This window comes from Marmota marmota, unplaced genomic scaffold, assembly GCF_001458135.2.
Source record: "Marmota marmota marmota unplaced genomic scaffold, marMar, whole genome shotgun sequence".
Lineage (NCBI taxonomy): Eukaryota > Metazoa > Chordata > Mammalia > Rodentia > Sciuridae > Marmota > Marmota marmota.
The window spans coordinates 3,109,314-3,130,284 of NW_026000229.1; the positions used below are offsets into that span (position 1 = coordinate 3,109,314).

Below are 20,971 nucleotides of genomic sequence, written 5' to 3' on the forward strand. Positions count from 1 at the left end.
CAGGGCTAAAATATAATTGCAAAAAAAGTGAATTTCTTTAATTATGAAAAATAACTGAATACTTTGCAAAACCTCAACACAGTGAATTGATAAAAACAAAACAAAAAAAGGCTTTTTTATTAAATCAGGCAGAGGTAAAAGAAAAGAAAATCAGAAGGAAGAAAATATCAGATTGCTCCATAAATGATTAAATTCCCCATTCTATTTCAAATAAACTATACCTAAGATCAACAAATATTTTCTGAAATATTGGTAAGCATTTTTAGCCTTTATGGATGGTAGTCTTTGTCACAATGACCCAATTGTGCCATTGTCACAGGAAAGCAATTGCAGGCAACACATAAGCGATCTGATTTGGCTATGTTCCAAAACAACTCTATTTGCAAAAACAGGCCAACCCTTGATCTAAACTGAAAACAGCAGATGGTAAACTATTAGATGGCCATGAAAGAAACTCAGCAGATGTACACACAAAGATCGCAGAGTACACACACTTTTATACACATTGGCTAAAATTCTGCTGTTGATGCAGCCCACCTGGCAATTCCCCACTTTCACCAATGTTTTTTGGTGAAGCCATCCTCAGACCAGACCGCACAGGGCAGGATGCTTCTACTGTACTAGTCTCTCAAAATATGGTGTAGACCAGGACATTTCCTTAAAAGATTTTCATTAAAGAAATATCAGAGTGAGATAGACAAATCCACAAGTCCTATTCATGGCAATTTATTCAACATCAACATTATAATCATAAAGTTTTCTTAACACAGCAATTTTATACAAAGAATACCAAGGACAATATCCTAACATAGCTACATAAGAAAATATTTCCTAGCTGCACATGGTGGCCCAAGCCTGTAGTTTCAGATATGTAGGAAGCTGAGGCAGGAAAACTGCTTGAGCCCAGAAGTGCAAGGCCAGTCTGGGCAATATACCTAAAACCTACTTCAAATAAATAAATAAATATTTCCTGGTCAGAAGTTCTGTAAAGTATTACTCACTCAACAATGGACATTTAAAAACAACAATGAAATATCAAATCAAAAGCTTCATGCCAGAAAGAACCTTTCAGATGACAGATGAGATCATCCTTCTCTAGGACTTACAGTAGCAAAAGTAAGATGATTGCACTGTTGTTCCATCAACAGTAGTAGGACCTATGTGGATATGAAATTGCCTAAAATAATCTTTGATCATTCACCAAAGAAATTCCCAGAAGTCAATTCTCAATGTGTGGTTCCAACTCTGTAGGAAAGAGCAGGCTGAGAGATTCCCCAGCTGATTCTAACAGACATATTCCCCAATGATAATTGAAGACAGACTGACATAATATTGACAGACAGATACAAATCTTAAAAAACAAAGTGATTCAAAACATCAAACCTGATAAATAGCCAGGCACAGTGGCTCAGGAGGCTAACGCAAGAGGATTGAGAGTTCAAAGCCAGCCTCAGCAACTTAGCAAGGCCCTAAGCAACTCAGTGAGACCTGTCTCTAAAAAAAATATTTTAAAAGGGCTGGGGATGTTGTTCAGTGGTTAAGCACCCTTGGGTTCAATCCCTGGTACCAAAAAATAGAAAATGAATACACTCTTAACAAGCACAAAAGAATAATTAAAAACAAGGAAACAATGTGGTATCAGACTATACAATACACAAAGACTGAGCAGGATTTGCCACAAGGAATCAAGCATGGCTGAACATCAGAGAATATATTAACAGACACAATTAAGAAAATCAATTATTCCACTTAATTCTGATTCTTAGTTAAAAACTAAAATACCCAAGGAAGAACAAGTGGCCCCTAATGAACTGGCTGGCTTTGGATAAGCCAAAGTCCTAGAACTTCATGGGCTTCTTCACTGAGGCCACTGAGACCCACACCCATCTAAAGGTAAACAGGGCAAAACCGCTTTGTGAGGGTCACTCTACTCCAAATGTCCCTCCTCCGGGCAAGTAGCCATCAGCATCCTTGAGAATCTGCCCAGGGTAATACGAGCTCTACCTACCATTCTCAGTCACAGCCAGGGTTTGAGCATCCCCACTCCCACATGCAACATCAATGACCTTCAGTCCTTTAAGTCCAGCTACCAGCATTGGAATGGCCTCGTCTTCACTGGAACCTTCAAACAGATGTAAATGTGTTACTTAAGTCGTCTCAGATGAGGCAACCTTCTATCACTTGCTCATGTTCTCACAAAGGAGACATACCATGGCCCAGCCGGCCGTAGTTCCCACGACCCCAGGTGTACAACTCCCCCTCAGCAGTGATGGCTGCACTGTAAGTACTTCCACAAGCGATATGCACCACATGTTTCCCAGCCTGCTTTCCAGAGAAAGCAGAGATCACCTTAGGCTCCTCCAGAGGCCTGTGGGGAGGAACAGAACAAATATGAATTCCCTTCTAAGCACTTTTTAGTGTTAGCAAAGAAAGTTCACTATCAAGAACAGACTAGGGGCCAGGTTTGTGGCTCAGTGGTAGAGCGCTCACCTAGCATGCGTGAGGCACTGGGTTCGATCCCTGGCACAACATAAAAATAAAAACAAATAAAATAAAGATTAAAAAAATTAAAAAAAAGAATAGACTATCAGCCAAAATGTTGAAGTATAAGTGTTCAGAAATTCTGCTGACCCCATGCAGAAGACAATGACTCAATAATAAATCTACTACACCTGGACAAATAAGTGAATATATTTAATTTTAAAATAAACTTAAATTTTGTATATTTCTAAGAAAAGAATAGACTATCGGGGTGGGGTTGCAGCTCAGGGGTAGAGCACTTGCCTAGCATGTCTGAGGCACTGAGTTCAATTCTTAACACCACACATAAATAAATACAATAAAGGTCCCATCGCCAGCTAAAAATACTAAAAAAAATAATAATAATAGAACAGATTATCAAGCTAGGAATGGTAGCGCACACCTATGAGCCTATAATCCCAGTGGCTCGAGTGACTGAGGCAGAAGGATCTTGAGTTCAAAACCAGCCTCAGCAAAAGTAAGGTGTTAAGCAACTCAGTGAGAACCTGTCTCTAAATAAAATACAAAATAAGACTGGGAATGTGGCTCAGTGGTCAAGAGCCTGAGTTCAATCCCTGGTATGCCACCCCCCCCCTGCAAAAAAAAAAAAAATAGACTATCTCAAAAATTTAAAAATTTTAAACTTTTTTAAAAAAAGAATAGACTATCACAGATCTTACAAATAACTAAGTAGAGAGAATTCAAACATTACATTGCCAACACTCTTGCTAAACTGGAACACAACACAAACTAAGGTATCCAGCAGAATATCAAAAACAGTGTCTATTAGTCTTTTACAGCTAGGTGCAGTGGGACACACTTGTAATCCCAGCTACTCAGGAGGCGGAGGCAGCAGGATCACAAGTTTGAAGACAGCCTCAGCAACTGAGCAAGACTCCGTCTCAAAATAAAATAAAAAGGGCTGAGGATGTACCTCAGTGGTAGAACACTTGCCTAGCATGTATGAAGTGCTAAATTCAATCCCCAGTACCACAGAATAAATAAATAGATAAGGCTTGTACAATAAAATCCATGGAAGCTTTATTTACAATGTCTCAAACCATAGTCCTTCATCAGCAACAGATCATAATCAAAACAATACACCCAAGAACATGGCTGGATTTTAAAACACTGTGCTAAACTGGGCATGGTGGTGCACACCTGTAATCCCAGTAGCTTGGGAGGCTGACGCAAGAGGATCAAGAGTTCAAAGTCAGGCTCAGCAAAAGTGAGGCGCTAATCAACTCAGTGAGACCCTGTCTCTAAATAAAATACAAAATAGGTCTCAGGATATGGCTCAATGGTCGAATGTCCCTGAGTTCAATCCCTAGTATCCCCCCCTCCTGCCCCTCAAAAATAAAAACACTATGCTAACTTAAAGAAGCCAAAATCAGGGGCTGGGGATGTAGCTCAGTTGGTAGAGTGTTTGCCTCATACGCACAAGGCCCTGGGTTCACTCCTCAGCGCCACAAAAAAAAGTAGCAGCCAAAATCAAAATCTTACATACTGTTAATACTTGAAGAAACAAAATAATAATAACAAAGGGAAAATCAGAGGTTGCCAGGAGCTGGAGATGAGGAGCAAGGATCTGCAAAGAGTACAAAGAAAGCCTCAGAACCAACAAAAACACACTGTATTTTGACTCTGGTGGTTCCCCAACTGCTTGCATTGGACAAAACCCATTCAATCATATCTTTCAAACTGATTCATCTGATTGTATGTAAACCTCAAAAAGGTGGCTGAGATTTATATATATTTGTTAAATACATGTTGACAGAATGAAGCCAGTAGGGTTCACTCCACACTACGATCTATATCAGAAAGTACAATAAAGTAAGAATCAGCAGAGAAAAGTCTTACTAATTAAAGAAATCTTGACATTTTCAAAATGCCCTATGCTTACAATCCAGAATATTTCCTATTTTATTGAAAATCTATACAAACCCACTTTAGCCTCTCAAAAGACATGGTTTACTTGCTTTACGACCCACTAGAGACACTGGGTCAGAGAGGGACAGCCATGACTCTGCTGGATATAACCTCTCCCTTCTTGTTTAGCTTAAGTTTAACTCCCCCCCAAAATTTCTAACTCCTGCAACCTGTACTGATCTTTTCCTTCCCTAAACTCCTAGAACAAGAGACAAGTTACTCATTCTAGCACTTAGTATCAGTTAAGAATGATTTTCTTAAGAAATATTTTGTACTTAGTAAACTGTAAGTACCATAAAGTAAAACAATGAACAAATCACCCATACTTCCCATCCTCTACTTCAGAGCCTCTTAAGTCTCATGTGCCCATGCCAATCCCACCTTCTCCAGTCTGACAAAAAGCATTCTGTTACTTTGGTTTTCATTATAGTTTTGCCACATTTGTTTGAGTCCCTTAATGACTATCACATTTGGGATATTTTTTAACTCTGCATGAATAATGTACTACATGTATCCTACTTTTCTTAAGGATTGAGATTCTTCCCAGATTTTATGAGCAATGGTCCCACATCCCCACCCTGCAATGTGAACAGGTTATATGCCCTCTGGTCTCTTCAGTCAGGATTGCATTGTTCCCAATGGTGCGCTTGCCCACTTCCTACTCATGGCTCTAACCACATGAAGTGTGCTTAATCACATCAACACACTTATGAGCTTCAATTTCGCCTAATGCCAAAGTCTTTCCTGCCAGGCTCCACTTACAACAGCAAAGTATGAGTGTCTATCACTCCATGGAAACTGGCAGGCCTCTCCATTTTTATAAATAGACATTTATAACAAGCACTGTGTTTTATTTCTATTCTCTCACAGTAATCAAAAGCTTCCATCAAAAAGGTAATAACAAGAAACTGTTGATATTTGTATCTATGAAAACAATGCTATGGTTCAAGGGAAGGGGAGGGCCTTACTGGCTGGTTACAGATAAAATATTTTTGAATGAAGGGACAACACATGAGATTTGCTTCAGAAAATAAGGTATGGGTGCAACTGCTGGCCATTACTTCATCTGGGAGAACAAGCAAGACGGCTGATTCCATCATCCTCCACTCCTGGGCAAAGCTCCTAAAGGAGTCATTAAAGGAAGACATATCACAGCACCCCTCTCTATCTGAGCCCTACATGTTGGGGCAGCTGGAACACACCCAGTCATATTCCATTTTTCCATCCTATTTTGGATATAGCCACACAAGAGAACAGGTAAACTGTAAGTACCATAAAGTAAAACAATGAACAAATCACCCATACAGGAATAAGCTGTACATACACAGTGTCCCCGTGGCCTAGCCGTCCACCATCCCCACAGCCCCAGGAGTACACCTCTCCAGTGGCAGCCAAAGCCAGGTAGTGGTGACCATCAGAATGAGCAGCAATTTTTACAATGTTTCTGGAAGCGAGACCCTGGACCAATTGTGGGGCCTAAAATGGTAAAAATAAGAATATTAGTATTAAGTTGAAAGATAATGAAAACAGAATGACTATCCCCAATCATGTATATGCTGAACCAACGGGTTCTAATTGAAAGACTGTAAGACTCCAGAGATTGCAGTCTGGTTCTCAAGTCCCACCCAACCCACCATGAACCAAAAGAAGGCAGACAACTTCCAAGTGGTCCTTGGCATGACTAGTACTAGTGCCAGGTAGTACAGGTTGTCCCTGAGCAACAGGAACACACAGCTCAAGAGGGGAAGTACCTTCCTTTAAGGAGAATGCACATGTCCCCAAGATGCCACCATTCCCATAAAGCCCAAACTCCCTCTTCTGTTACCTTCCTGGCCCCAGAGTCAAATGGGCTTACATATAAAAATTTGGTTTATAAATAGGTATCTAACAGTGGGTTTCTCTGTAAGGAGTTCCTGATCTTAACAACTCAAATCCTTGACAATAATGATTAACTCTGAGATTATTAAATATGATTAATAACATACAGAACAGATGCTTATCAGTGATGTGGAAGAAAGCTAGAGCATGTAGTGTCTGTAGCAGAGATCCCGCCCACCTAGGAAAGCTTGCAGCCACAGCATCCATAACACCCACCAGTGTGTCACTGTTGTAGGCTTGCGTGTAGACACGGCCATTGCGCGACAGGATCAGGAAGCGCTTCTCTGCACAAGCAATCTGCGTGACTCCCAAGTTGGCAAGACCTTCACATTGTATTGGACCAATCACATTGGCATAGTATTTCCATCCTATTAAACCCCAGCCTATGACCTCCTGTAATGATCCCTGTAAGATAAAGGAGTAAATAAACATTTCCTTTATAGCAAAAAAAAAAAAAAAAAAAATGTCAAGGAATAATACTGATATTTTACAAGCTAAAAACAAAGCAAGTGAAAGAAAGAAAGGAAGCTGATTCAAAACATCAAAATGATAGTAGAGGATAGGAAAGGCAGCAGAATACACCAGACACTAGTATGACAACATGTAAATCAATGGATGTGTAACTGATATGATTCTGCAATCTGTATACGGGGTAAAAATGGGAGTTCATAACCCACTTGAATCAAAGTGTGAAATATGATATATCAAGAACTATGTAATGTTTTGAACAACCAACAATAAAAACTTAAAAAAAAAAAAATCAAAATAACTCAGAATATTCCACATTACCTAAGTTAACAGGTAAAAATAAAACAAATAAACAGGCTATCTTTTCCATAATGTTTCATTTTAACAAAGCCCATTAAAAAGTAGTATCAGCTGGGTTGAGGCTGTAGCTCAGTGGCAGAATGCTTGTCTAGCATGTGTGAGGCACTGGGTTCGATCTTAGCACAGCATAAAAGTAAAATAAAGGTATGCTGCCATACACAACTACCAAAAAAAATTTTAAAAATAAAAAGTAGTATTAACAGCCCTTCAAAGTAGTTTAAAATGCTCAAACCACATTAGGTTACCATTTTGCGCCATAACAGGAAAAAACTCAAAAGCCCAAACACAAGGCTGGAGGTAACTACCCTTATGGGTGGAGCTGAAAGAGACCAAACTGTATGGGAGCAATCTAGAGATGCCGAGCACATAACAAGTCATCCCACTGGCACACATGGACGGGTGCACACGTGTGCACAGATGGAGAAACACATGTACTAGGCAGGTTACTGCGACAGTATTTGGGTAGCAAAATTTTAGCAATGACCCAAGAATACACCAACAGGAGACTACATTAAAAAGGAAGAGAGATGGATACATCCATACATGACATACTAAGCTAGTTTTAAAAAATTAAAAAAGAAGCTCTGCTTATTAATACAGAACACTCTCTAACATATATATTTAGTGAGAAAAATAGACACAGAATAACTCTAGCACGCTACCATTAATAGGGTCATTCCAGAGAACAACAAAAGGCTACAGAGGAAATTAGAAAAGTGAAAACAACCAGGAGGGACACTGGGTAAACAGAGGGCAATAAAGTAACAGTATGTATCTCTTTGCATATAATTTTGACTTTTGGACCATGTAATTACATTACTCATTTTTTAAATATAACTATAAAATAAAATAACTCTTATTCATATTAAAAATAAAAGGCTAGAGAAATCTGGATTCAAAACTAAGATCACTATGTGACCCTGACAATATTCATTTCCATTCCAAACATTGGTTTTCTAATGGATACCATGGGGGAAGACTGTTTCAATCTTTTATGATTGTATGTGTGAGGTCCCTGGTGGGCTGGCATTCCCCAGGTACTCTCCACACATGCAGATCACTACTACCACTATCACTATTACATATATCATATATAAAATATAACTACATCATCACATCATCATTGTACAATAACCATCACTGCATACTAAGAGCCCATGTTCAGAGTGTACAAAAAAGGCTCTGAGCTAGAAATATAGCCCAGTGGTAGAATGCATACTTAGCATACGCAATGTCCTACGTTCAATCTCACCACCACAAAAAAAGACTAACTTTGGGCAGAAATTCCTTCACCAAGCAGGAAGGCCTGTGGCCATGTGGATAAAAGGTGAGCTCTTGGGACCCTAGTTTGGGTTCAGAAGCCTCGTGCACCTCAGCTTGCCCATCAATCACTATGGTATCAGTGACAATACTTGAACTGTAAAAACATTTAAAAACTATAAGCCAGCTCTTATTGCCAATACCAGAAAAAGTAAGCCTTACACATGCAAAGAATGAGAATATGAGAGTGCTACTAATATTGCTCCAGAGGGTGAGGGTATAGCTCTGTGGCAGAATATCTGCCTAGCATATTCAAGGCCCTGGGTTCAATCCCCAACATTGCAAAAAATAAGTAAATATTGCTCTAGCACATACCTTATGAGATGTAGGAGAGCTGCACAGAGGAGGCATACAGGGTGTAGCCAGGCGGTCTAAATGAGCCATGACAACAACTGCTGTTTGTCGTAAATCAATAGCAAGCTCGTTATCTTGAGGAAGAGTGAGATACCTCAGGAAACTTTCATTGGGGCTCAGAGGGCCAGATAAAAGCTAAATAACAAAAAGTAAACAAACATTCAGAAATGGTGGAAAAAAGTAAAGTAACACAATTAGCCTCTAATCACTGTTTTTATGTTGGTGCTTACGATTATGCATTATCTATAAAATCCGCTCATTTTAGCCATTAAATGATGATGATAGTTATACTATATATCCATTCACTTATTACTATATAAATGCACACAACACTGACTATGCATCTATATATTTATTCCATCAAATGTAATTGAAGCCTATGTGCAGACTCTACATGGATAACTATGGCCAAACTATCCTACAGGCATGCTTGCCCCCAGGGTCCCTGGAACAACACAGAACAAGTTCCATGGGAACAACACAGTACTTCAACCAGGTGTTGAAAATTAAAAACAAAGTCCCTTATTAAACCAAACGAAAATTTAAAACCCCTTAATCTAAATGTTGCCCACTCTGGGGAAAACCTAATTTTATTTCCAAATTAAGTCATAGTTCTAATTCTTCCAAAAGCAGAAAAGCTGTATTATCATTTAAGAGTGCTAAATGATAGATAAAGCATGCCAAAACATAAAAAAATGGAATAGTCAACTCTTTCCAGAAAAGATGCAAAATCCAGCATAGACTTGTAAAGAACAGCAGTTCTAGGGTTCCAGAACAGACCCAGCATCTACTCCCCCACTATCTCAGCCTCCTTACTGGTGAAGTGTAGAGTTGGGACTAAACACAGGAACAACTCAGATGACGTGCCTTGCATGGTGCCTGACACACAGGAAGGGCCAACAAAATGAACCACTATTCCACTATTCTTTTCTGATATTTATTTGCAAGTTTGTGTTTTATACTTGGTTTTGCATTGACAATGAAGTCTGTGCTTGCTGATTCAAGTCTTTTCCATAAACAGCACAATGGATGTGATAGAGGATGAAGGGTCACCTAGGTCTCCTGGGCAGGAACTAACATGGACAATTAAGATGATTGCATATGTGGATTCCTTTGATGTGGACAAAGTGAGATTTTCTATTTTGAACAACCTCCCTTTTTTTAAAAAAAAAGAAATATATATTTTTAGTTGTAGGTGGACACAATACCTTTATTTTGTTTTTATGTGGTGCTGTGGATCAAACCCAGTGCCTTATGCATGCTAAACAAGTACTCTACCTCTGATCCACAACCCCAGCTCTAAACCACCTCCTTTTAATAGGACTTGTGGCTCCTCTCCACACTGACCTTAGCCCTGACCTTAGGCGCACCTCCCTGCAACATCTATGTAAGAGCTGATAATGACTTATTGCTCAGGCTTTGCTTTTGAAATAGTGTCAGGATTTATACCACTCCTCTTTCCTCTACTAACCCACTCCTCCTTCCTGGACGTGAACAAGCCTTCTTTGCATCTTCTATCATTTCTGCTATGTTTTGGATACGGTTTGATTCAGTCTCCTAAGGGTTCATGTGTTAAAATGTAATTACCATTGTGAGACATTAAGAAGGTAGAAACAATCTGAGAACAATGTTTAGAGGTGGCATCTTTGGGAGGTGATTACTCATAACTGAGTAATTACTCATAACTGGCTTTATCAGAAGAGAAATTACCATGTTGACTGAGCAGATTTCTCTGTGCTGAGCCAGAACCACTGAGTCCTTAGAGTATGTGGGTTAATGCCTGATTGTGCGAAGCAGCTGCTGTGCTATGCTTGACTATGAAGGAAAGTGAATTTTAGATACTGTATTAGTCTATTTTGCTGTATTGGTCTACTTCAAAAAGAAAAGAGGTTCATTTGGGCTCATGGTTCTGGAGCTATTAAGTTGAGGGCTATCTGGTGATGGTCTTCTTGCTGTTAGAATTCCCAGGTGGCACAGAGCATCACATGGCAAGAGGAAGGTCTCTCTAAAAGTACATTAGATCCATGTCATGACATATTCCTCCTACGAAATCACACAATCTAAAAATGAGAATGCAGAGTCCAAGACCTGTAGCTCAGAGGTGGCTCTGGCCACTCACTGCCATATGGATGAATCCCAACAGCTTTTGTGATGTTCTACCTTGTCAAGGTAACACACACTTGGCCTCCCATGCCTGTCCCATCTGACTCACTACTGTCATTATCAAGGACACACATTATTGCCATGGATATGCACTCTGGCCTTGCTAAGAGCCATAGCCATAGGAATGACGCATGGCATTTTTGGTTGAAAGGTGACGCCATTGAGATGATAATGATTATGTTAAGATGTGCATTCAATTGGATATTAGACCCCTGCTGTCCGACTCGGCCCATTGGTTAGGGAAGTGCAGTAAGAGGGATTTCCGGTTGGTGTGGTGTGTCCCGGGAGAAGGCCGCGTGCGGGAGAAGGCCGCGTGCGTGGCGTTCGCGGGAGTTTTGGAAATAAAGTTTGTTCCTGCTTGAGTGGCTCGTGATTTTGTGCCCAGCCAGACTGCGGCATGGCCTTGCTTATAAAGGTCTACGTCTTTAATATAACTAGAATGAAGGGTGCACCTAAACACAGTTTCCTGTGATACTTACATGTGTGTCCCCCTCTGTGTGTGGCATGTCTTTGCTGCAGATGATGCTCTGGAACCTCTGCAGCAAAGGCAGAAGTGGAGCACTGGTGCCCTGGGCAGACCGCTCATTATCAGTTTCCTGTGCCCCGCTGTCCCACAATTGAAGCAACAACAGGATGGCAGACAACATTTGGCTGAGGGAGGAAAGATATTTATTCTCAGGCAAAAACAGGTTAACTTGTTTTGTCATGACCCATTAAAAATAAAAGCCAGCAACTAAATAAATAAAGGCAAAGAAAGGCTTTAAATATTAAAGGAAATTCAAACAATGCCATGGAAGCAATTCTTGGCAATAAAATCACTGAATCAATGCCAAGATTTTAATGCAAGACATCCACCTTCTGTTGATCAGAAATAAAAAACCAGTTACAACATTCACAAAGTACTTCCTACAGGAAATTTCTAGAATCTTAAGTTAATGGAATAAAAATAATTTAAGAAAAACTAAGGGGGCTGGAGATGTGGCTCAAATGGTAGCGCGCTCGCCTAGCATGCGTGAGGCACTCGGTTCAATTCTCAGCACCACATAGAAATAAAATAAAGATATTGTGCCCACCTAAAACCAGAAAATAAAATTAAAAAAAAAAAGAAAGAAAAACTAAGGAAAAATAATAATTCCTAGATGACTAGACAGCTACGTATTTAAAAAAAAGGAAGAAAACATACATTTAGAAGGACTTAGATTTAGAAGGAAGACAGGACCCTGGGACACAAGTCTACATTTACTACAGGAACAACGCAATGAAATGCCACACAATGAAAGAAATGTGTGGAGACTCAGGCAACTCCTAAGATAGCTCAGGCCTATCACCACTCACCTCAGTGTGCCTCTTTGCACAGCCAGCTCCAGCAGGATGGCCAGGGCCAAGTGCTGGTCCTGCAGGGGAACACCTCCTGGCCCTTTGGTCCCTGGAGTTCCATGAACATCTCTGAAATGACAGCAACAGTGGCAGGACAAGAAAATCAGAGAGGGCTGGGGATGTGGTTCAAGCGATAGCGCGCTCGCCTGGCATGCATGCGGCCCAGGTTCGATCCTCAGCACCACATACAAACAAAGATGTTGTGTCCGCAGAGAACTAAAAATTACATATTAAAATATTCTCTCTCTCTCTCAAAAAAAAAAAAGAAAATCAGAGAAAGCAGCACAACATAAAATCATACCAACATGTTAATTAAATTCTCTCTCCAATAGAAGATATATTTTTGATATTTAAAATCAGGTTTCTGACATTTGTTACACAAATTTAATCAGAGATCTTAAAATGTATGATTAACTTGTAAAGAGAGAGAGGTGGGAAAGATGAGTGTTTGTTTTGTTTTTGCAGTGCCAGGAACAGAACCCAGGGCCTCTCACATGCTAGGAAAATGCTCTAACACTGAGCCAAATCCCTGGCCTCTAAAGATAATATTTTATTAGAAGCATTAACACAAATTTTTTTATGCTTAGTTTTATATCTGATCAAAAGAAATATTTGTAATATATAACAAATTCCTAAACCCAAGAGTGGGGAAGAAGGATCTTACAATATCAACATTACAATGGAATTTTTGAAATTAATTCCAAGCCTATCATCAGGGCCCTCAGCCTAAATTTCCGTGGCAACACCTTCACCAGCACTCTCAAGAAACAGATTCATAGCCTGAGGGCATAGACCCCACAGAGGAGACTGCAAAGAGAACTCATTTTTCCTCTACTCATCTTTGCAACTGAATTCTGTATTGAGTATATGCTCGCTCGCTCTTTCTTTCTTTCTTTCTTTCTTTCTTTTCTTTCTCTCTCTCTCTCTCTGTCTCTCTCTCTCTCTCTCTCTCTCTCTCTTTCGTTGTAGTTGGACACAATATCTTTATTTATTTGTTTTTATGTGGTACCGAGGATCAAACCCAGTGGCTCATGCATGGGAAGCAAACACTCTACCACTGAGCCACAATCCCAGCCCTGCATTTGCTTTATTTAGAAACCATTACAAAACACACAGCATCCAAGACCACAGTTCATGGTCTTCCCTACAGACAATGATTCATATTCAAACAACTCAAGAGTAGCTATGCAGTACTGTTTGGATCTGAGATGATCTCCCAAAGGCTCACTTGTGAAAGCTTGGTCTCAGGCCCAAGGCACTACAGGAAAGTGGTGGAAACTTTAGGAGGTGAGGCTATGTGAAAGTAGGTGAGGTCATTGGGGGCACACCCTTTATGATATCAGGATCCTAGCCCCATCCCCTTTCTGCTTCCCAGCTACAATGAGGTAAACAGGTCTCTTCCACCACCGGCTCTACTGCCATATATACTGCATTGCTACACACTCAAAGCAACAGTCAACTGACGGGCTGAAACCTCTTAAACAAAACCTTCCTTCCTTTTAAGTTGATTACTTCAAGTATTTTGCCACAGTAACAAGTGGTGACAGAAAGTTAACATACTATAGGTTTAAACATTTTGTTTTGTTGTTTGTTTATTTTTCTAGGTCAAACCCAGGGCCCCACACATGCTAGCAGGTGTTCTATCACTGAGCTACATCTCTAGACCCAGTTTAAATATTTTGATCCTGAGTAGCTCTTTATTACCATGTTACCTACCAAGTACCACACAACCCTCAGAACAGTGGCTCCTTCCTATTTATGACCAAGAGACACACAAGAAGTGCTCACTTTATGAATGATGAATCAACAAATCATCAAATGCCTTAAAAATAGTAAAATACAAAAGTATCCACCCCATTCAATATGACAACTTCCTGAGTCAAACCAGAGTATCATAAATCATGCCATCTGAACATCTGAGAGCCAAGACCTGGAATCAGAGCTAAGGGTGTGCTGAAATAACAGGTAAGAAACCAACCTATAGGTTGGTTAGCTATAAAGAAACGATTCTCAAGCATGCTGGAACTGTTCCCACAGGAAGGTATGAAAAGAAAGAACTTACCCCGTCACGACAGACCTGAGGAACCTGGTTGCTCTCTCTACCACCTCCAACCACACGGAGGACACTGTGCTCTCATCAAACAGTGAAGCCTCAGGAAGAGCTCTCAGGGCATCCAGGGACTCTTGCAATAGCTCACTGCAGAGGTCTGCATCTTCACCTGGGCATACATGTACACACACATACACAAGTCAGAAAGGCTGACCACCCCTCAGGCAACACTGACAAAGCAGAGCTCCTTCACTTTCCAGCTAAGTCTCCCAACCCTCAGGTGAGAAGATGCCCACTGTCACCTACTAAGTTACTCATTTGATGAACCAAAATCTAACACAGTTGTCTCAAAATCATTTGTATATTTGGGGGCTATCAAGGAGGCAAAACAGATTGTACATCCCTTATTTGAAATTCCTGGAATCAGAAGTGTTGTACAGTTCAAATTTTTTCCAGATTTTGGAATATCTGCATACACGTAATGAGACATCTTGGAGATGGGACCCAAGTCTTAACACAAATTTCATTTATATTTTATATATGCCTTATACATGTAACCTAAAGGCAATATGTTTAGTGCAAATGTATCTTGACTGTGACCCATAACATTCCATTTGTGGCACCATGTCAAATAGTCAAAAAGTTTCAGATTTTGGAGCGTTTCAGATTTTAGATTTTCTGATTAGGGGTATTCAACCTGTACTAAGTTCTTAGCCTTCTAGAAATAAATCAGTACTGAGGTATCCCGTGGTGATGGTTCAGTTAGGGGGCAAGATATACATGAAAACTTTTTTTTGGCCACTGAGGGTTGAACCCAGGGCATTCTATCACTGAGCTATATTCTCAGTTCTTTTATTTTTTATTTTGAGACTGGGTTTTGCTCAATTGCCAAAGCTGTCCTTGAACTTGAGATCCACCTTCCTCAGCCTCCTAAGTAAGTAATATTAGTGTGTGCCACAATACTCAGTCCTTTTTATTTTTTTAAGCATAGGCTTAAAATGTCAAATAGACTCAGAAGTCTCTTGTTTTAAAAGACACTGAAGCAGAGAACATACGAAATCGGCTCAAGGATACATGGGACAGAACTGGTCACAGAACCCAAATCTCCTCATATATCAAGAAAAGAGAACATGCTGAGCACACATACCTGACCGCCAAGCCCTTCGTAAGAACGCAAAGGCAAAGGAGAGTGCTGCTCGGGATCCAACTCTGGCAAGCCCTTCCACCCCTCTGCCTGTGGGTCGAGAACTGTGGATACACACATGGAGATGTAATAACTGGTCAGTAAAAGAAATGTGAAATACTGAAACAAAGAATATGGAAAGATTTGGACCACAATGTGATCAATGATTTTCTTTAGATGGCCATATCATAGGTAACATTTAGTTTCATTTTTTAAAAAAACTCTTACCAAATGTCCTTTGTAAAGGAAATGTTTTCTCTTTTTTTGGTCTGGGGATTGAACCCAGGAGCACTCAACCACTGAGCCACATTGCCAGCCTTTTAATATTTTATTTAGAGACAGGGTCTCGCTAAGATGCTTAGGGCCTTGCTAAATTGCTGAGGCTGACTTTGAACTCGTGACCCTCCTGCCTCAGCCTCCCAAGCTGGGATTACAGGCGTGTGCTACCATGCCAACTAAAATGTTTTCTTTTTAAGAAAACTAAAAGACATCTACCAAGTATTTTAAATACTTGGGAAAATGCTCATGAAACAATCACAGGGAGCAGTATTCTAACTGAGGGGAGGCCAATGATAAATAAATAATAAAGAGATAAATACAGCCAGCCATGGTGACGCACACTAGTAATCCCAGCGGCTCCAGAGACTGAGACGGGCAAATGGTGAGTTCAAAGCCAGCCTCAGCAATGGCAAGGCACTAAGCAACTCAGTGAGACTCCGTGTTTAAATAAAATACAAAATAGGGCTGGGGATATGGTTTAGTGGTTGAGTGCCCCTGAGTTCAATCCCCAATAACCCCCTCTCAAAAAAAGAGATAAATACGTAAGTAGGAGAACAGCAGATAGAGAACAACACAGGGAACACCCACAGCCTAGCCAGTCTCACTTTTGGTCATTTGTATTTTACACTTGTCCTGCCCACTTCACCCCATTGTGCTGAGTTAGTTGTGCCTAATCATTCTCACATCTTTTTAAATTTTTATTACTTATAAATGTTCACTTAGGGGCTGGGACTGTGGCTCAGTGGTAGAGCACTTGCCTAGCACGTGTAAGGCCCTGGGTTTGATCCTCAGCACCACATAGAAATAAATAAATAAAATAAAGGTATTGTGCCCAACTATAACGAAAAAAATATTTTAAAGTAAATAAACATATGTTCACTTAGCAGGTCATAATTTCATTCTGCATATTGTAAAAAATTACACAAATGTTAGAACATAATACTCATTCTGAAAAAAAAACTAGAATACAAAAATGCATATGTATAACATTAACTTAATGATGAATAGCAAATTCTACCTTTACTGTATAGTATTTCATACACACACATAGGCTATAGTATTCCTACTATAGACTGTATTCATAATCAGGAAAATATTCTCAAAACAAATAATGATCTGATAAACACACAAGGGCACCTGGATAATCTCAGCATCTACTGCTCCTCATATGTGCAGAGACCTCTGATTAATGGCCATCATGGCAGGATGTCACTTTCCAATTAGGAAGGAAAGGAAGAATCACACTACTGACTGTTATCTGTCACTTGGCTTAGATTATCTTAAGCTATACTCTAAATATGACATGCAATGTGATTTCAACTGGATTTAAAGTTTTTTAAATCAAAGAAATATGCCTCGGTTAGCACTCTTATCTCTAGGGCAAGGTGAGCATGGGTTTTCCATGCTTCCTTCTGTCTCCTGTACTTTCCATGTGCTCTTGAGAGTAAAAGTCATGATACAACCAAATAAAGCCAACTTCTAACCACATGAAATATAAGTCCCATCTGGCAACCTAGTCTTCTGAGAACAAGTCTGTTAAGCAACTATATTTAGGAAAAAACACAGTTTTACTAGAGCCTTATTTAAACCTCCTAATGGCCGCAAAGCTAAACCAAAACTACAATATTGAGATCCCATTTTCAACCTTAGACTGGAACTGATCTAAACTTTTATCTGGCTTCGACAATTACTGAAAGAAACAGGTCTTTGAAACAATGACACTAATATGCAAAAGGGTCCGTTAGTCCATGAGCAAATCAGCAAATTCATCTTCCAAAATATACCTAACACAGAGAAGGGAAAGCAAAGACAAAATTCCACACAGTGAGGAAAGGGACTATACCAAAACCCTAAACTAAACTTTCCTAAACAAAAGACCCTGAGTTATATAGTGAGCAGTCACCACTTCACTTTATTATTACCTTTTTTTGTCCACAGGAGGCAAAGAAATGCTGCTGCTTTTCCACTTAACTTTGACATTCTCCTGAAAAACAGTTCTGTTCAAGGCAATGAAGTAGCGTTCCAGGATCACCAGCCTCTGCTTAAGTCTCAGGGCTGAGAGGGTGGTGGTGGCTGACTGGATAGCCAGGGCTTGCTGCTCTTTGACCAGCACAGAAAGACATTCCTTCAGTTCATTCACATCTAGAAAACATGGCAAGAAAAAACACGTCAACAACTTGTGCATCTATTGTTATTAACGCTGCAAAAATTGATTATGATGAAAAATGATACCCAAGTATACAATATATGCCAAAACAGTTTTAAACACTTTACAAGTATAAAATCTTAGCTCAAGCAATCTTCACACACAGTCTCAAGAGACCATTCCTAATCCACAAAATCCACCCATTTTGTGGATTAGGAAACTGAGACACAGAGTGGTTAAGTAACATGTGCAAGATCACACAGAAGAATACAACATATAGCACAGACCACTCTTAGCCTACATGGTATGCTGTAGCTCCATAATATCATGTAAAAGTTACTAATACAAATCTAGAGTTAAACTCCTCAGCAGAATATTTCCTACACAGAGAAAAACTCTAGCCATCATTTTCTTGTTATGAAAGTAAATTCAAAATAAAAACAACGTTTCCATAAAATACCCATCATGCATGACTCACAAAAGTTAATACATTTATGGAACTATTTAAGAAGAGGAAGAAATAACTAGTCAGAGTGTGTGATGAATAAGTGATATTTCATTAGACTATTCTCTGTACTTCAGTACATTTTGAAAAATCTTCATATTAAGGAGTGATTTTTAAGGAGCTAAAAAATGATCACCAGAATGAAAATAATTCAAAGGATTCTAGTCTTTCAATTAAGTCTAAGTCAAAGAATATAAATAATTATGGATGAATTGTAAATCTGGTTACTTCCCATCAACCCCCTATAGCAGCACTGCTCCCAGTGCTGGGATGAGAGTGGGACTCTCATGTGCTTAAACCTCTATGCTTATTAGGCATGAGGTCAACAATCATGGGCCTCAAAGCATCAAAAATGACAACACCCCTACTAACTTCCCTTGGATGTAAGACATCAGTTTTCGGGTTGTTACGGCCTGATTATGCTTTCTACATGAGAATGGAGGTTTTAGAAGGATTAGAGATTCACATCTCACCACTCCTCAGGAGTCCCAGGATGGTGCTTCATGGGGCATCAGAACAGCACCAGCAGTAGAATGCCAAGCCTAGAGCTTCTGCATCAAAAGCTCCAATAACTAACAGCTGATAGTTATTTGGAAAACCAAATGAAGAACACTCTAAATTTCACACTAGATTCAAGATGGACAAGCAGAAAGATATATAAGTGAAGCAGCACCCCTGTGCTCACAGCACCCACATCAAGTCACCCTCCAGAATAGGAGCCTGATCCAGCACCAAGAGGCAGGCACCTCAGCCCTTGCTATGAACAGCACCTTCACAGAGACAGGCCTTTCAAGTACATGTCCCAAGAGGAATTCCTTCAAGAAATCATCTAAATTTAGCCTTCCTGGAGCTTTAGCCTTCCTGAAGAATCACTATATTTTCCATTTTTGTGAGGAGGAAGGAGCAACAGTGGGAATTTAACCCAGGGCACTTTACCACTAAGCTATATGCCTCACCCTTTCTATTTTTTATTTTGAGACAAGGTCTCACTAAGTTGCTGAAGGTCTTACTATTAAATTGCCAAGGCTGGCCTCAAACTTGTGAGCCACTGGGATTACAAACATGGGCCACCAAACCCAGCTAGGATTTGACTTTCTAACATGTTTCCAAGAGCACAATCTCTTCTGTTCCGCAGGCCCAGTCTATCGCACTGGGAGCTAGACATCAATAAAAAGTAAAAAGAAAAGAAAAGAACCTCCTCATCAGAAACCAGAACACTGGCTGGGTGTGGTGGTGCACCCCTGTAATCCCAGCAACTCCAGAGGCTAAGGCAGGAAGATTCCAGGGCAAAGCCAGCCTAAACAATTTAGCAAGGCCCTAGGCAAGACCCTGTCACAAAAAAAAAAAAAAGAAAGAAAAAAGGGGGGCTAGGGATATGGCTCCATGGTTAAGTGCCCCTGGGTTTAATCCCTGATATCAAAAAAAAAAAAAAAAAAAAAAAAAAAAANACTGTTTTCAAGGACATAGAAAACATTAAACAGGATAGATTACATCCTGGGCTGTAATGCAATTCTCAACAAACTTAAAAGGAATGAAATCACAGAGAATATGTTTTCTGACCTCAACAAATTATTTGTAATCATTAACATGAGGTATTTGAAAATCCCCAAATAATATGTGGATCAAAGAAGAAATTATAAGTGGAGTTAAAAGAAAATGTTTTAAATAAATATAAAATGAAAACAACATTTGCAAATCTGTAGGCTGCAAACACTAATTAATTAGAGGGGAATTTATAGCTTTGAACACTGATATAAAAAAACAAAAGATCTAAAATCAATAATCTTGAAGCAGATGTCTTTTGAAATTAAAAGCAACTTCCTGATAACTGTTTTTACTTCTTCATTCATGCTGAGGAGATGTCAAGGAAATTGAGACTGACATGTTTCTGATTAAGCAGAGCCTAGCTGAATCTACATTTCTATACCACCTGCTTTTGTTTCTTTAAACTATAACCACTTCTACAAGACCAGCAGAGAAGCAATCTCGCTGCTTCTCCCCAGCTTATCAAACTACATAGAACTATTTTTTCCTTTTTCCACCATTTTGCCTATTTCTTATGCAGGCAGGTGGTCAAATATGGCCAGCCACGATCCAGGCATGCTCCCTGGTTGCTGGAAATAATACAAGCTTCTACCTTAAGGAACTCGAGATAGAAAAGCAAACAGAATCTAAAGCAAAAAGAAATAAAGATTAAAGAATAGACTGAGAGCTGGGAATATAGTTCAGTTTGTAGAGTGCTTGCCTCCCATGTACAAGGCCATGGGTTCACTCTCCACACCACTAAATAAATAAATTAATTAAAACATACAAAAATACTTAAAGAAGAAGAAGAACAGGAGGAGGAGGAGGAGGAGAGGGGGAGGGGGAGGGGAGGGAGAGGAGGAGGAGGAGGAGGAGGAGGAGGAGGAGGAGAAGGAGGAAGAGGAGGAGGAGGGA

At 39.8% G+C, this 20,971-nt stretch overlaps 1 protein-coding gene across 13 annotated transcripts in view; it reads right to left on the reverse strand.

The window, feature by feature from the left end:
- Positions 1 to 20,971, reverse strand: part of Herc2 (HECT and RLD domain containing E3 ubiquitin protein ligase 2) — a 183,704-nt gene that overhangs the window by 136,291 nt on the left and 26,442 nt on the right. For all 13 annotated transcript variants that reach the window (XM_048793048.1, XM_048793046.1, XM_015480325.2 and 10 more), the window contains 10 exons: positions 17,804 to 18,023; positions 15,567 to 15,667; positions 14,432 to 14,588; positions 12,328 to 12,438; positions 11,472 to 11,643; positions 8,791 to 8,964; positions 6,544 to 6,732; positions 5,774 to 5,925; positions 2,211 to 2,368; positions 2,009 to 2,122 (listed from right to left, as the gene is read on the reverse strand). In XM_048793048.1, the coding sequence (XP_048649005.1) occupies positions 2,009 to 2,122; positions 2,211 to 2,368; positions 5,774 to 5,925; positions 6,544 to 6,732; positions 8,791 to 8,964; positions 11,472 to 11,643; positions 12,328 to 12,438; positions 14,432 to 14,588; positions 15,567 to 15,667; positions 17,804 to 18,023 (1,548 nt within the window). The remainder of the gene's footprint in view (positions 1 to 2,008; positions 2,123 to 2,210; positions 2,369 to 5,773; positions 5,926 to 6,543; positions 6,733 to 8,790; positions 8,965 to 11,471; positions 11,644 to 12,327; positions 12,439 to 14,431; positions 14,589 to 15,566; positions 15,668 to 17,803; positions 18,024 to 20,971) is intronic.